The sequence below is a fragment of the Lepisma saccharinum genome, chromosome 23, assembly GCF_977018435.1.
Source record: "Lepisma saccharinum chromosome 23, izLepSacc3.1, whole genome shotgun sequence".
NCBI lineage: Eukaryota > Metazoa > Arthropoda > Insecta > Zygentoma > Lepismatidae > Lepisma > Lepisma saccharinum.
In genome coordinates this window covers 54,613,924-54,629,064 of record NC_139251.1, presented here as the reverse complement: position 1 = coordinate 54,629,064, position 15,141 = coordinate 54,613,924, and the positions used below count along the sequence as shown (strand labels likewise).

The 15,141-nt window shown below is 35.9% G+C and overlaps 1 protein-coding gene across 1 annotated transcript in view; it reads right to left on the bottom strand.

Annotated features, from left to right (window-relative positions):
* Positions 1-15,141, bottom strand: part of LOC145977724 (juvenile hormone esterase-like) — a 144,032-nt gene that overhangs the window by 102,795 nt on the left and 26,096 nt on the right. The window contains exon 2 of the mRNA XM_083109964.1: positions 10,675-10,812. Coding sequence (XP_082966090.1) covers positions 10,675-10,812 — 138 coding nt within the window. The remainder of the gene's footprint in view (positions 1-10,674; positions 10,813-15,141) is intronic.

Genomic DNA, 15,141 nt, shown 5'->3' with positions numbered 1-15,141 from the left:
AGACAACAATATTAACATTTTGCCATCAGGGGAGGCTTCACATTTTACCAGAATTCAAACCCGAGCCTCCCGATTACAAGGCAATAAAAACCATGCACCACACTCCACTGGGTCTCAGAACCCAGTAGCTATGAGCTTTATATCAATTCAAGATTCCTGGGATTTTGACAGAAAAACACACTATAAACAATAAGATCATATGGGAACTTGGCATTGTTTTAAGTATAGGCAAATCTGTCTGAGAGGCTTCATCCTTTCTACACTAGAATCCAGAATTTCTTAAAAATCAGAGCATATCACACCTGAAGAATTGGGGTATAGGCCCCTCTTGGCATTGTTTTAAGTGTAAGCAAATCGGGCTGTTCAATAAAATAACCTCTTCTTTCCTACACTTGTAAGTGGTGCTTATCCTATAGCCAATTATACTACTATATGATTTTTTAAAGTTCTGTTGAATCTTTCTACAATAGATGCTTTGAGATCACTGTAACTCGTGTAATGTTTTATTGATGGCTTTTAATAAATTGTTGGAACACTAAATTATAGAATTCTTTGCCATTATCTGTTTGTAGATAGCGGGGTGATCTTCCACTCTCATTAATAATTGTCCTGAAGGCTTCTGTAACACATTTTCCAGTTTTAGATTTTAGCGGCAATGCCCAGGCAAATTTTGAAAATGTATCTATGACAGTAAGTATATACTTGTATCCTTTGTTGACCTTGTGTAAGTTTTTCAACTGTCCACTTGCTATTTCCACCAAGTCACACTGCCATAAATCATCTATGCCTTTTGTAACCACTGGCAGTCGCTTATAGTTACGTCTAGCTGGTTTGTGTAATTCATCAACAATAATTTGTTTAGACATGGTATGTAAATAAGAATATTGCAACTATAGGGTGTTCAGCAGCAGATACTACAGGATTTTCTAAATATAATTTGTCTCCTATTTGTATTTTAAATTCCAGAGATCCATCATCTTCGACATAAGATGTTTCTAATGTATTGGGATCTGTAAAATCTTCTAACTCTATTTTAGTGATTTTTGGTTTGTTCTCAGCATTAGTTATTGATAAGGTAGGGTAGTGATGTGCCTGTGGTTGTAGCCAATATTTAATTTTGATTGGTCTAAGTGTGCCTCCAACAAAAAACTGGTAATAAAATTGTGCAGGGGATAGTTTATACAGTTTCCCACCTGGTGTAAATGGTGAATCATATTCATTATTAGGGATACTGTTTAATTCAAGAATTACCGTATGCTTAGGATTCTCGATTAGGCTAGTTATTTCTCTTTCTGCTGTAAGCAATCTACTTGTTACAGATTCAAGATGCTCGTTGATAGTCCTAACAATTTCATCGTGGCCTGGTTTTATTCTTATGTCTACAGCAAGTTTTTTGTATTGTTGCACAATTTCTTGAAGCTGGGTGGCAAAAACAGACAGAGTATTTGTTTGGTTGGATTCCATGGTCCCTAGTTGTTGCTTGATGTTTGCTACAATTTGCTGTAAATTTTCAACAATTGCCAATTTAGAATTTTGGGCAGTAAGATCATGGACTTGTCTTCTAATATCCTCAAATAAAGCATGCAGTTCATTAATATGTTGATTAGTTGGAAGAGTGGCCACTGTATGAGTAAGTTGTTTGATTTCTGCTTGGATATTCTTGATATCTTCTGATTTTAGTATTCGATTTATTGATCTTTTAATATTTTTAAGTTCCTGAGATGTAGGTAAATTAGATACAGTATTCTGCAAAGAGTCAAGTGCTAATTTCACACTATTTAATTCACTAGCGTCAGCCACATTACGCATAGCATCTTGTAGCAGGGTTATGTCTGCCTGAGTAGGTGTCGATTGTTGTAAAATTTCAAGTTTTGTTTGGATATCATCGATCAAGTGATGAAAATGAGATAGCTCAGATTCGGTGTTGAGGTTTTCAAGTTTGGTGATTTGTTGCTGGACACTGACACGGGTATCTACAATACCAGGCAGGCGAGATTCTAGAGTTTCTTGTACATTTGTCAGATCACTTTGCACTGCTGCTATGGTACCTTCAAGGTGGGTTATGGTACTCTGAATTTACCAAAATCTTCATATGTTTCAAGTTGCAGCTTGATGTTGGCAACACTGCGAGTTATAGCACTTAGAGCATCAGAAGATGGTAAGTTGTTCATAAAATTTTCAAGTGTCTCAATTTTTTCTTTAACCTCGGCTATGGCATTGTTCAAGGGGTCCAGATTAGGTATCTGTAGTGATTGAATTTGTTCTTTTAGAGTGGAAATTACTAGATCAAAATCTTCTTGTGATTTTATGCTTTTGACAATTGTTTGGAGTTGTGTCTGGACACTACCAATTTGCTCTTCTAGTTGCTTTTTTAATTGTTCAGAGTTGGTATTCTGAGTTTTTAATTTGGTTTGAAGAGTCGCTACAGCCTCCTCTAAATTTTGAAAATTATCCAATGTTGCCAAATCAGTATATTTTTGAAGCAATAATTTAAGTTCTGAATCAATTTTAAGAAGAGGGTCCATGCATTGTGATTGTAAATTTGTAATTTCTAGTTGAAGACTGGCATTGAGTGTGCTTTGTAAAACTTGTAAATCACTTCTTAATTTTTTCACTCTGACATCAAGCATCAGAATCTCATCACTGTGATCTTCATGTCTTGTATGGCCAAATATATCATTAGGCATTTTTATTTTTATTTTATTTTAGGGGTTATTTATTATTGAATATCTAATTCTTAATTCTATAAAAAAAGGTATAAGTTTGTCATAATATCCCGGGACCTCAATATATAAACAATCACCGGCAGAGACGGTATATACAGTACCAGAAATCATGTTCGAGTGCTTAATTCTATAAATATTTCTCCCTACTGAAATTTTGACATCACCCTCGGGAGTTGTAATAAATTGTAATTGACCACCTATAGGTAATTGGTAATGGTTTAAATTATTGTTAAATATGTATAATGTTTTACCTGTTTTATCATCAACATCTGTAAGTATGCTATTGAGATGAATAATTAGCAAACCAGTTAGTTTAGATATTATATCAGGAGAGGGTGCTGGTGTCGGCAGGTCCATAATAGTTTTTTTTTTAAATCCAAATAAATTCATTGGCATGTTTTATTTATTTCAAATCATGCTCTGTAATTGGGCATTGATTACCACTTCTCAAGTCACAATGTCCCCACGGTAGAGTATGTATACCACATGATAAAATACATCTCTTATCGTCATGTGGGTCCAGAGCCACTTTTCTTACAATATTTGTGGTCAACAAATGATCCACACTCTGGATTCTACATTCGGATGTTCTAATTAACCTATCTGATTTAAGACAATCTTCATAATCTTTAAATTCAAGCTCTTTATCTACAATTACTCTACCAACGCCCTTGGCTTTTTTAGTAACACCACCACTACATGTTTTAAAACTATACATCTTGGCCCTTAACCCAGCAAATCCTACAATAACATCGCCAAGTGTCTCATCTTTTAACTTGCCAGGCACCTTTTTGTTGTGGGGGTGAATTTTTGAATGTTCACTGGTATCAAAATATTTAATTAATTCAGGATGTGATATATCTTTATAAACATCTTCTGTTTGAATATCAAGAATAAAACTATCTGTATCCATATACATTAATTTTATACAATCACCATAAAAAGGTTTCAACACATCATAATAAAGTTTTAACATATGTAATTTTGCCAATTCTAATATCACTGCCCCTACATAAATAGGTTTATCAAACTTAATTTTTGTTTTCTTCATATTAAAAAGTGCCATATTCTCATCATAAATTCTTCTATAATTAAAATTCGGCTTTGCCACTAATTTTTTGCTCCGGCTGGGGTCGGTAACTAATTTAACATCACTATGCTTTCTAACATTTTCTATTGTTTTGCCATATACTGAATTTACCATTAATTTAAACAAAGTTTTATCAAATTGGCTTACTGCAGACGCTCGAAGCTCGGTGTTCGTATCAATATATGGTTTTAACCATCTTGAGTGCCTGAACCTCAAAACTTTCCCAACCTTAATTGCTTTAACACCATGACGCATCAAAAACTGAAGGTTTTTGTAATATATTACATAATCCTGTTTTGATTCCAAAGTCATCATCAATTTCTTTTGTTTAGAATTAGGTGAACACTTAACCTCAGGAATTGGGTGCAGATCAGAAAACTTATTGTGTAAATTTTCAGGAATTATCAGATCAACTTCTAAGAATAGACCATAGTGACTGTCATCAAAATCCTGAAGATCCCCAATACTAAAATTTTCAACCCACTCAAGTCCTACATATGGCAATTTATCCATCATAGCGTGACCATACAAATTATTGGCATCCACATAAAGTATATAATTTGATGGCAATTCTGGATCATAATTAGAAATATATTTGTTATTAGCCCTGGCATATCTCTGAGAGCATTGCACCATCCCTCCTCTTATACACTGTTGCATAAATAGATACATATCTTGATCTTGGATTAAATTTAATTCCATTTTAGTTTTAAAAAACATTGCAGACCATGCTAGACCTGGGGCACTATAAAAATAAATTGGATCTAGTTTATAATTTTTCATGGAAGATTTTCTAAATGCCTGAAGTATATCGGCTAAAAGAGTGACATCAAGTTTTAAATATGCATTATGATAATCACCAAATGTCTGGCATTTTAAGTTGGTCCACATCAACTTGGCATGGTGATAATCTTCATCAGTAATTTCGGATGCCCTGAGTTTACTATAAAATGCTTTTTGTGGTGGCACAGAACACTCATCAAATTTAGAAAAATCAGTAACATAATCATATGGGTATACACCTTTTCGCCTAATTAATTTCAGGTCCTGATTTGGAAACATGTCACAAGTAATTTTAAATTGATCATCTGATAATTGACTGGCCAGAGTAGCCAAGCTAGCCGACAGAATTCTATATGAATCAAGAAATCTTAAGTGAATGGAAACACTATTAACTTTAATTATCTTGCTAATAGATATATATTTCTCATCATTTTCTGCTAAAATATTTAAATTCTGCTTGTCAAACCCCTCGTACCTGATCAAGTGATGAAAATCATAATTAGATGCACCATGGCAAAATATCGGGACAAATTTTGGTCTCTGGATCTTAATATTACAATTATTACACAGTGCCATTAAAAATTTACCACTTGTATGGGAATGGTGTTTCACCTTGATATTTGTATTTGAAAATTTAAAATCACATACCGGGCATTTTTCTGCATTAATGAAATTTTCAATTTGTTCTTCTGTTAAAGGCAACATAGGTCTTGATTTTAATAAAATATTAGATGCTATGTCATGGCACTCATTTTCTATTCTATGTGCAAATTCTTTGATAGCATTTGGTCCCATGTATAAATATTCTTTACTAACCACACCATCCTGTATAACAACATAATAAAAACTAGAAGGTTCGTGTAACTGGTATGATGTACTTGAAGATTCATCAGGATCTGGATTGCAGAATGCAAGAGGTTTGAGGTTTGATTCAAAATCACATACTATATATGCTGGGTGTTCCAACAAGGCCTCAAATTTTTTGAATTTTGCATTTTCATTTTGGTTAGGCATCACCATATGAACAGGTTTATGATTCCCACAATATTTTAAATGTTCAACTAACTTGTTTTTAGCAATTTCTGTATTCACTTCACTAACACCATTTACTATTTTTTTACCATCAAATACGGTTAAACATCTTCGGCACAACTTAAATATTGTTTTAGATTTGTCTAGTTGTTTTCTTACTAAAGCTTCCAGATTGCGTATTAGAGTGTAATGATATGTGCCATCCCCCTCAATTAAGAGTAAATCAATCGGAATAGCAGATTCATCATCAAGTGTACTAATTCTGAGAGGTTCTATCAGGCAATTGCCACGACCAGTAGAACAAATAAATACATTAATAGATAATGGTCTACCATTGATATCTCTGGCCTTTTTTCAAATTTATCAATATTCTGAACATACATTGGATATTCTAAGCCCTCCATTGCATCATTAAAATCATTTTCATGTTGTTTATAATTACTTATTCTCTGTGGATCCCTTAAAACTGGAAACAAAGCAGCTAAAATACACCACAGAAAACATTTCTCATCATTATTTTTTAGGTTAACCACGGCTTTTTTGTTTTTAATATTGGCAGGTAATGGCAGATATGTCGAACCTTGTAGTGGATTAAATTTAGAAATATTAATATATAACTTGTGTGGACTTCCACATAAACTCCATCCTGATTCTTTTGCTGCAAATTCAGAGTGTTTAATATTCAATTGCTCTATCAACTTGCTTATTATTTTATCTAAATTTGTAATTGAATATATAACTACAGTTTCTGTTATGTGAGGGTGTGTACATTTTATTCCATTTGCTTTCTTATATTGTGTAAATAATTTAAAAGATAATTTATAAGAACTATTTTGTTTATTTAGAATATCCTGCACATCAGAATTTATATTATTCAAAAAATTCTTAATATCACATTTTGGAGCTGATATAAAACAGTAATCACTTAGTTGACCATTAAAACTACTATGAATAGGTGCATAGCGAAACTGCTTTGCTGATCTAGTATTATTAGATGTTTCAAGTTTCCTCTTTAGACCAGATAAAGATGTAGATGGTTGTATATAATAAGTATTTTTATGTTTATTACAATTTCTTTGGTGCCTAGCCCAATTAGAGCTAGAAATATTGTTATTGCATTGTTTACAATATTTTTGATTTGGCATTTTTATTATTAGTTATAAGATTTCTTGGGTTTAATAATATGCTTTATATACTTAATATGTTAATATTTCTTTTATTATTATATAAGATTTCTTGGGGTTTAAATTCAAACTCTATCTTTATTATGAAATATCAATTAAATTTAGCAATATGTTTTGTGTACTTAGTGTATATATTTAGTGTGTGAGTATTTTTTTATCCTAGGTTTATTATATACAATTTCTTGGGGTTCAAACCAAAATTCAGTACTTAATAAAACTATGACAGATTGTCTAACTAAAGCCACTTGTGCGAAGGTAGAATAATTGGTTGGTTGCTTGGTTTATTTTACTTCGTGTTTTGTGCCTCTTGGCTAATTTGCGAAGATAAGAATAAGTGATGAAAGGATGAAATTGATAAATAGACATTCACAAACAACCAAGCCTGACTGGGATTCAAACCCGGGACTCTTAGCGTCGCAGCGCGATGTGTTAACCGCTCGGCCACAGAGTCGGGCGAAGGTAGAATAAATATTGATCCCCAGAAGCACCCGGCCTCGAGAATTAGTCACCACAGGCATAGGAAGGCAGTGACCATAATAGCGTGTGTTATGTTTTCGATCTTGTATATTGCAGTATCTATCAAACAGCGAGACTTAGCCACGCGAAACCAAACAGCAAGACTTAGCCACGCGAACCCAAACAACAAAACATAACACACGCTAAGCCAAGCAGCGAGACTCAACAAATTAAGAATAGCCACGCGAACCCGAGCAGAGCAATTCTAGAAGAGTTTTGCACAATACATTATCTTAGTATTAGTTATATCAATTAAGCCTAGTCCTAATTCAGAATATTACAAGTCAACATATTAACATAATAGTACAAAAATATTTGGAATAAGTATTTAAAATTATTTTACAGTGTACTACTGTATAATTAAAAACTCTTAAAAGTATCTTGGATTAGTTTTTAGTGTAGTTAAAACAATGTCGAGAAAATGCTTATTTTTAACAAATTTATAAACAGCAATTTTAGCAAATTCAGGTTTTGCCACATCAATTTTGGGGGGTCTTCATTTCTCTTCCCTCTTCATCCCAGCAATATTGCACAAAAATCTTAAATTTTATAGAGGGGGGCACTTGAGCAATAAACTTTTATAGGCATCTTAGCCTAATTTTAGTACAAGAAAAATTCTGCGCTCATCCTATATACTTTCCCACTACTCAAATACACTACATGACACCAAATCAACGAACTATACGACTCATTGATGCACTTTGGAACCAACTAGACTCGCGAGTTCAAAGAGAATCAAAAAGTGCAGCGAACTAGACGAGGCCCCCTCTCTTTTTCTCTCCCCCTCTCTCTCATTTTTTATTTCTCTATCCATCGCTTTCTCTCCCACCACTTCTTCTTAAACGGCTGTGTCCTAATTGCGAACAACGCCTAAATCGTCCTAATTCTGAACACATGAAAATCAGAAATAATCAACGACCTCATTACAAAAAAAGAAAAAAGAAGAACAAATAAGGGTGGTGACCCAGAGAGACCGCTGGCTTGACTAGCGACAGTAGCAAAACTGATTGACTTACCATGGTCTTCTACATTGCAAAGCTCTCCAAGGCCATTTCAACCTTTCAGTCTATCACTGTAATCAGACTTTAATTGCTGGAAAATTCCTCAGTGCAAAAATATATGCTTCAACAGAAGGCACCGGACACATAATGCAGTGGAGGGATGGAACCATACAATCAACCGTGAGATAGGTAGGCCACATCCAAAAGTGGAAGACTTTTAAAGCTTAAAGGCTGCGGCAAAAAAAGTCCAATGATATGATTCCTAGGATGGAAGGTGTAGAGTCGAAGAAGAAATATGTTTCATTGGACGAAAGCACTAACACGTATAAGGAAGATTGGTGACATTCCTAAATTTATAAGAGCAGTGTAATATGTTTTGAAATTTGAATTTGAAATTAAGGTAAAAGTTACTAATTGAAGCACTCCACTGAATAACGCTATATGGCACATTTTGGAATATTCTGAGTTACCAGTGGAATCATGCTGTACCGGACATGACGGACATATATTGAAAGACTCGTTTCTCTATTGACCAAGAGTTGGCATGAGTATGCTGGCAAACTGGTATCTGAGTGGAACAACGCTGTATGTGCAAGCAAGATGCCGGACCGCAGAGAAGTAACGTTATCTGCTAGCGATGTGCATCGTATCAATAGAAGCAGAAAACGCAAGATAAACGTTTCTGAAAGGAAGGGCGTTAATAGGAAGAAGTTAATGGATGCAGGGGAAGCATACACAAGTAGAAAGGCAAGGATGTGATGGCAAAGAGGCAGCCAACGAAGGCAAGTGGAACAACGCTGTATGGCCAAATGAAACTATAAAACTGTAAGGTATAGTAAACGGTAAGTTACATGAAACCTTTGCCTTTTGGCAGCACAGCTTGTACAGCATTTGGATTGTTGTCATGTATTATACAATACTGGGTAATATGAATGTCTTATATGTAGTATGATACTGGATTGTAGTATGTAAAGACAAAAATAATGTTATGTCACATCAGCATGTAGCCATTCTTTACAGGCTAAATACACACTGTTCCAGAGAACCTACCTGTCTTGCACCGTGGCCCGCTGCTACTCAAGAAGAAGAAGAACGCCTGATGGTTAAAATATGCTGGAGTACGTAGACGAGGAATACAGACAGTTTAACATCGACCTGCCATGTGCAGATGGGTGAAGTGTGTGTTTTGGTGTAACCGAACTATTTCTTCTTTCTCTTGGTTGAGCCACTGGCATCAGAGTAACTTGTCATGTGACGATAAGTTCAGTGCATGTTTTGGTGTAATACATCCATTTTTTTAAATACAATTAGATTTCGGTACTGTTATCGTACCTGCTGGTGTTGGTTTTCCCCATAGTACTTCTGCACATACAGCGTTATTCCACTGGATATATTTTTAGTTGCCTGCCATGCGGCTACAGGCTACAAACTGGCCACTCATAAGGTCGGATATTGCTCAAACAGTGATACTGTGCTTCGATAATGTTTTATTTTTTTTTCCTTGTAGTCCAGTAACATACTATAGGTTTTTTCCGTTTTTCTCGCATTCACTGAAATGTGCCATACAGCGTTATTCGGTGGAATGCTTCAATTGTACAAACGATAAAGCTATTTTATTTTCATTTAAGAAACTTATTTAGTTATTAAGTTATATATACTTCAACGATGATTTTATCATGTATAATTTTCTACATTCCAACGATGGCCCGTAAGGCACTGACCAGTCTCAAGTATAGAACTGAGTCACTTTAAAGAAACTCGTTAAATAGACGCAGGTCCCAAGGCAGACAAATACGTTCGCAATTAGGACACATCTCTTTGAGGTTATTCCTATACAGGCAGCAAGTGTACGGAATTAAGACATATCTCTTCGAGGTTATTCCTGTACATGCAGGAAGTATTCAAAATTAGGGCACAATCCTTCGAGGTTAATCCTGTACATGCAGCAAATGTTCGCAATTAGGGCACAATCCTTCGAGGTTATTGCTGTACAGGCAGCAAGTGTTCGCAATTAGGGCACAATCCTTCGAAGTTATTCCTGTACAGGCAACAAGTGTTCGTAATTAGGACGACACCCTTTAAACTATTATATCTTCCGATTATACATAAACAGGTCATGACGTTACACGTGTAATTTTAAACGTGTGTGTGTGTCAGTGTACGTGGGGTTTGTGTGTATATGTGTGTGTGGAGTATCACTCGAGATATAACTTGTTGATTTTCACTTCCTGCAATTTTCTTTGGTAGCCCTACTGCATGTTAACATTCACTTTTAATACATCCAAGACATACTATCGTATGAGTCTTAATACTTGCTTCCCTAGTGTATCAATAACACTTACTTTCGGAGTGTAGACATTGAGAAAAAGACAGTCTTCGTCTCCACCGTATTTCCGAAGAATGAGGTCCAGTTGTGGACAGATAGATCCTTCCTTCTGTGCATCTCTTACACCTTCCCATGGTTCAGGTGGTTCGGGTGGCTGTGAATAGAGAAACAAAACTCATACATATAACTTAACTAAATTACACACTTATTATGCATAAGATACAATAAAAAACTTATGTATATTAGTGTAAACTTCTGTACAAGAAATAGGATTAATAAGGCATAAGTTCTAGAACGGTTGAAGCTTGAATGCAAGGTTCTGACTTACTATCGGCCGTGAACGTGAACGTCTCTAGGGGGACAAGGGAGCATTGCCCACCCTGGAAAATGTATGAGATAATTTCAATGACAGTAATTAGCGATTTGAGTAGTAAAGAAATGATAATCGCAAATGAGACTGGTACTGATCTTGGCAAGAAGACGACAACTTCAAACTTGGCTTTGTACGTCGTATTTGGTGCAGAAGGAACTACAAGGGTGATTCGTTTAAGATGTCAAAAAAGTAAACCGTAATATACATGAGGTTAACTGTACGTATCTCTGAGCAGTTGGTTGTAACATAAGTAAAAATAATGTAAGGGATACTTCAGCCACGTGGCACTAGCGTGCATGGTAGGCAAAGATGGTGGTCACGCCCCGACAGAATGCACAGGGTATAATATGGAATGCGAGAATTTCGAGTGTTACATGCATAATGATGGGACACATTTTATTTGTAATTTGCAAGGACATGAGTAATGTTTTATACTTGTATGTTACTGTTTTTGAAAGCCAATGCATGTAAGTTTATTTTGAGTATTATTTGTTGCAGGCGTGTAGTCGTTGATGATGTCATGAACCCCAAGGGAAATTGCGTACGTTGTAGAGGCGTACTTTACTTCTGAAGACTCTGTCATCACAGTACAAAGGCTATTCAGACAACACTTCAATAAACACGATGCACCATCCCGGAAAGTGACCCTTCGTGCACTGAGGAACTTTCGGGAAACCGGAAATGCCAACAAAAAAACAAAGCCCCTGGATGCCCTCTACAGTCTCGTTCCCATGAGGCAATTCAACGTGTTGCAAACGCCATGCAACAGAGTCCAAACAAGTCTACCCGTCGATTGTCTCAGGAAGTGAATATTACCCGTAGCAGCGTCGACAGGATTCTGAGACAAGACCTGAAACGCCTCAATTCACGATTTGGTAACATCAATTTGGACAGCAAGATCACCAGATCTAACACCGGCAGACTACTTCCTTTGGGGTTACTTGAAGGAGAGAGTATACGCCAACAAACCCCGAACAACTGATAAACTGAAGGAAGAAATCGGCAGGGAAATTGCTCCACCGCACCATGCTGGCGATTGAAGACAGAGCCCAAGAATGTTCTCGTTTTGATGGTGGCTACCTGAAGGACGTAATTTTCAAAACATAATGTAGTGTGCCTAAATCCTGTATTTCATGTAGTAAATCTTATTATTGCAACTCCAGATATTTGTATTTAAAATGTGTCCCATCATTATGGGACACCCTGTATTACAACTAACTGCTCAGAGATGCATACATTAGCCTCTTGTATATAACGGTTTACTTTTCTGACATCTCAAATGCATCATAGCTATAGCAATTACATGCTATAAATGCTAGAATTTGTTTTGCTTGGTAATCATAGAAAGAAATAAGATTAATGCAATACAGTATATGTGTGTATTGCATACCTTCCATGTAGTTTCAAATGAGATATGAAAGTATTAAATAGTCAGTATTGCCAACCTGTGTTGATGGATTGATTTGGTGTTTTAAGTCCACTTTATGCAAAGTAAGGCTAATCGGGACTGGACCTACAATTTAAAGTGGGATCCGAACCACTTGTACCTCCATCGGGTATTGCTACCTTCATTTGGTGCAAAGGTACATAAACCTTAATCTTGAAACTCAGCTATCTTATCTACAGGGTAGGGTTCTTTGTAGACAACGAAACCAGACAGGATGCCTTCCAATGGAGACGTTTAAACGAATATATTATTTAAACACAGGATACATGGAGTAAGAATTTTACATGATAAGCTACATTCTTCTATAATTTTCTTGTTTACAGTCAATTTTCATCTCAATATTCTTTTATTTGTACTTCCTTCATAATGGGCAGATCTGGATCGTGACTTCCTTCTCAATGGACGGTCTGGATCTGGACTTCCTTCTCAATATGGAGGATCTGGACTTCCCTCTTAATGGACGTTCTGGATCGGGACTTCCTTCTTGATGGACGTTCTGGATCGGGACTTCCTTCTTGTCTTCTTTGTGAACTTCCCTCTGTATTTCAATTTAGGTTTTGACTATTTAACGAATTCCTTTATACTTTTCCAACTTTTTCCTTTAAGCTTTGGGAATAATACTAATATCCTCCCTCGGGGCTGCAATTGGAACGCGCCACCACTAACTAGGTACAACAGAGTGTATACTTGGTGCAAACGAATTACACGCGCATCCAAGTAGGTGCTACGGTTAAACCGCGCAACCAAAAAGTGCTGTGGGGCGTCGATCAGAACGCGCTCGCCACTGATGTAAACAAAATTTCCCCTATGGAAATGGTAAATCAATCAGACAGATGCAATATCTGTTCAAAGACACAAACTTGTATCAGTGCTTTGAGTTCCTTAATTTTCATATTAACTTACATGTGATCACTGATTTGATTTATAAAATATATATATTAATTTACTTCTTTCATATTTATTCTTTTTCTTCTTATAATATATTCTATTGTTTTTCATCTTTCCAATTTGCTTTGTTCTTATTTATAAAATTATTCACATATATTATGCCAATTCTTAACCTTGCACGCCTGGTGCTGCCATCTCTATTCGTCTTTGGCAAACTATTCACATTACTTCGTCCTATTGGGTACGTAACAGTATCGAACCAACCCTGTGTTGTGTGCATGTGTGTGTTTGTGTATGTAATTCACATGTTTATCAAAATGAAAATTACTTAACCTAGTAGAAAATGACGTTCATTAGACAAGAAAATACAGATGTGAAACGAGAAATATATTAAAAACTGTTTTTCAGAATTAACTTGGTTTCGTTTGAGTTGGTGTTTTAAGTCCACTTTATGCACAGTAAGGCTAATCGGGACTGGTCCTACAGTGTGAAGTGGGATCCAAACCACTATGCGCCTCCACCGGGTATCGAACCCGGGACCCCTTTCAGAATTAACTAATGAGGGTAATATAACTTATATGAAATGCAAATTCTCTCTGTACTAAGAATCCATTAATGAAATGAAGAGAATATGTAAGCAATTTTTGAAAAAAAAATAAGCAACCAGTATTAGCTAAGTAACTTCCTTTCAGAACATGTACAAGAAAAGAGAGCTGAACGAATTCCCTATATTTTACGGACTCAATCTTAGCTTCTTAGCATATTTTAAATATATATATGTGTGTGGGGGGGGGGTGCGTGGGGTGTGTGTGCGTGTGTGTATGTGTGTGTGTGTGTGTGTTTCGCCCTTGCCATGTTTAGTTAAATTTTAAATTTTAGAATGAATGGTGATTAAAGTAAATTGATGAATTTTATAAGTTGAAATTAACGAAAAAAATACCAGTGTCCAAACCGAAACTCGAACCAGGAATTTTAACTGTCGAAATTTAGAGTGAATCATTGTAATATATACCTAGTAATATATACTCGCACCTTCGTGGCAGAGTGGTTTGCACAGAGTCCTAACGTTACCAGGGGTCCTAGGTTCCCGGCCTGGGCATGGGAGTTATTTGTGAATGTCCGTTATCGTCGCGATAAGCCAAAAGTGTAAGAAAAGCGACGCAAATTAACAGAAATCAAAATAATCATACTCGTATATACGTACATGATCGTCCGGCCAACCGTTAGGATTATTTTCTTATGTGATTCATCAGTGGTGGCGATTAGATGGGCGTAGGGGTAGTAGCCCCCCTCCCCCCACACTACGGCCTCTTAATGTTAAGCCTTGTCTGCAAGAGAAAGTAATCTATCCTTGCCCCCACAGCTCTGGCACCCAATCGCCATTTCTGTGATGACTAATTATACTAAGATAATATTGCATTTTCTTCGACATTATCAACTTACTTCTTGCATGTATAACCTCACCAACCTTTGCAACAGACATTGCAACTCGCAAAAACATCTTTCCAAACCAATGCCAAGAAATCTTCGTTTCAGATTTTGCCCGTAATTTCCATCGTTTTCTTTCTTACTGTTAAAAAAGAGGGTTTGTTAAACTTGCGATGACTACATGATCGATTACCTATTGTTGAAAACTAAGTTTGATTTATGTGAACTAATCTAAGCACCGTAACATGTGGTGAAGTTTAATTTGAAATAATTTGTATCCGTTTCACAGCTAACTATGATTTTTCGTACAGTCGAGGTCGTTGTCGTATTTAGATGGGCCACAGGAG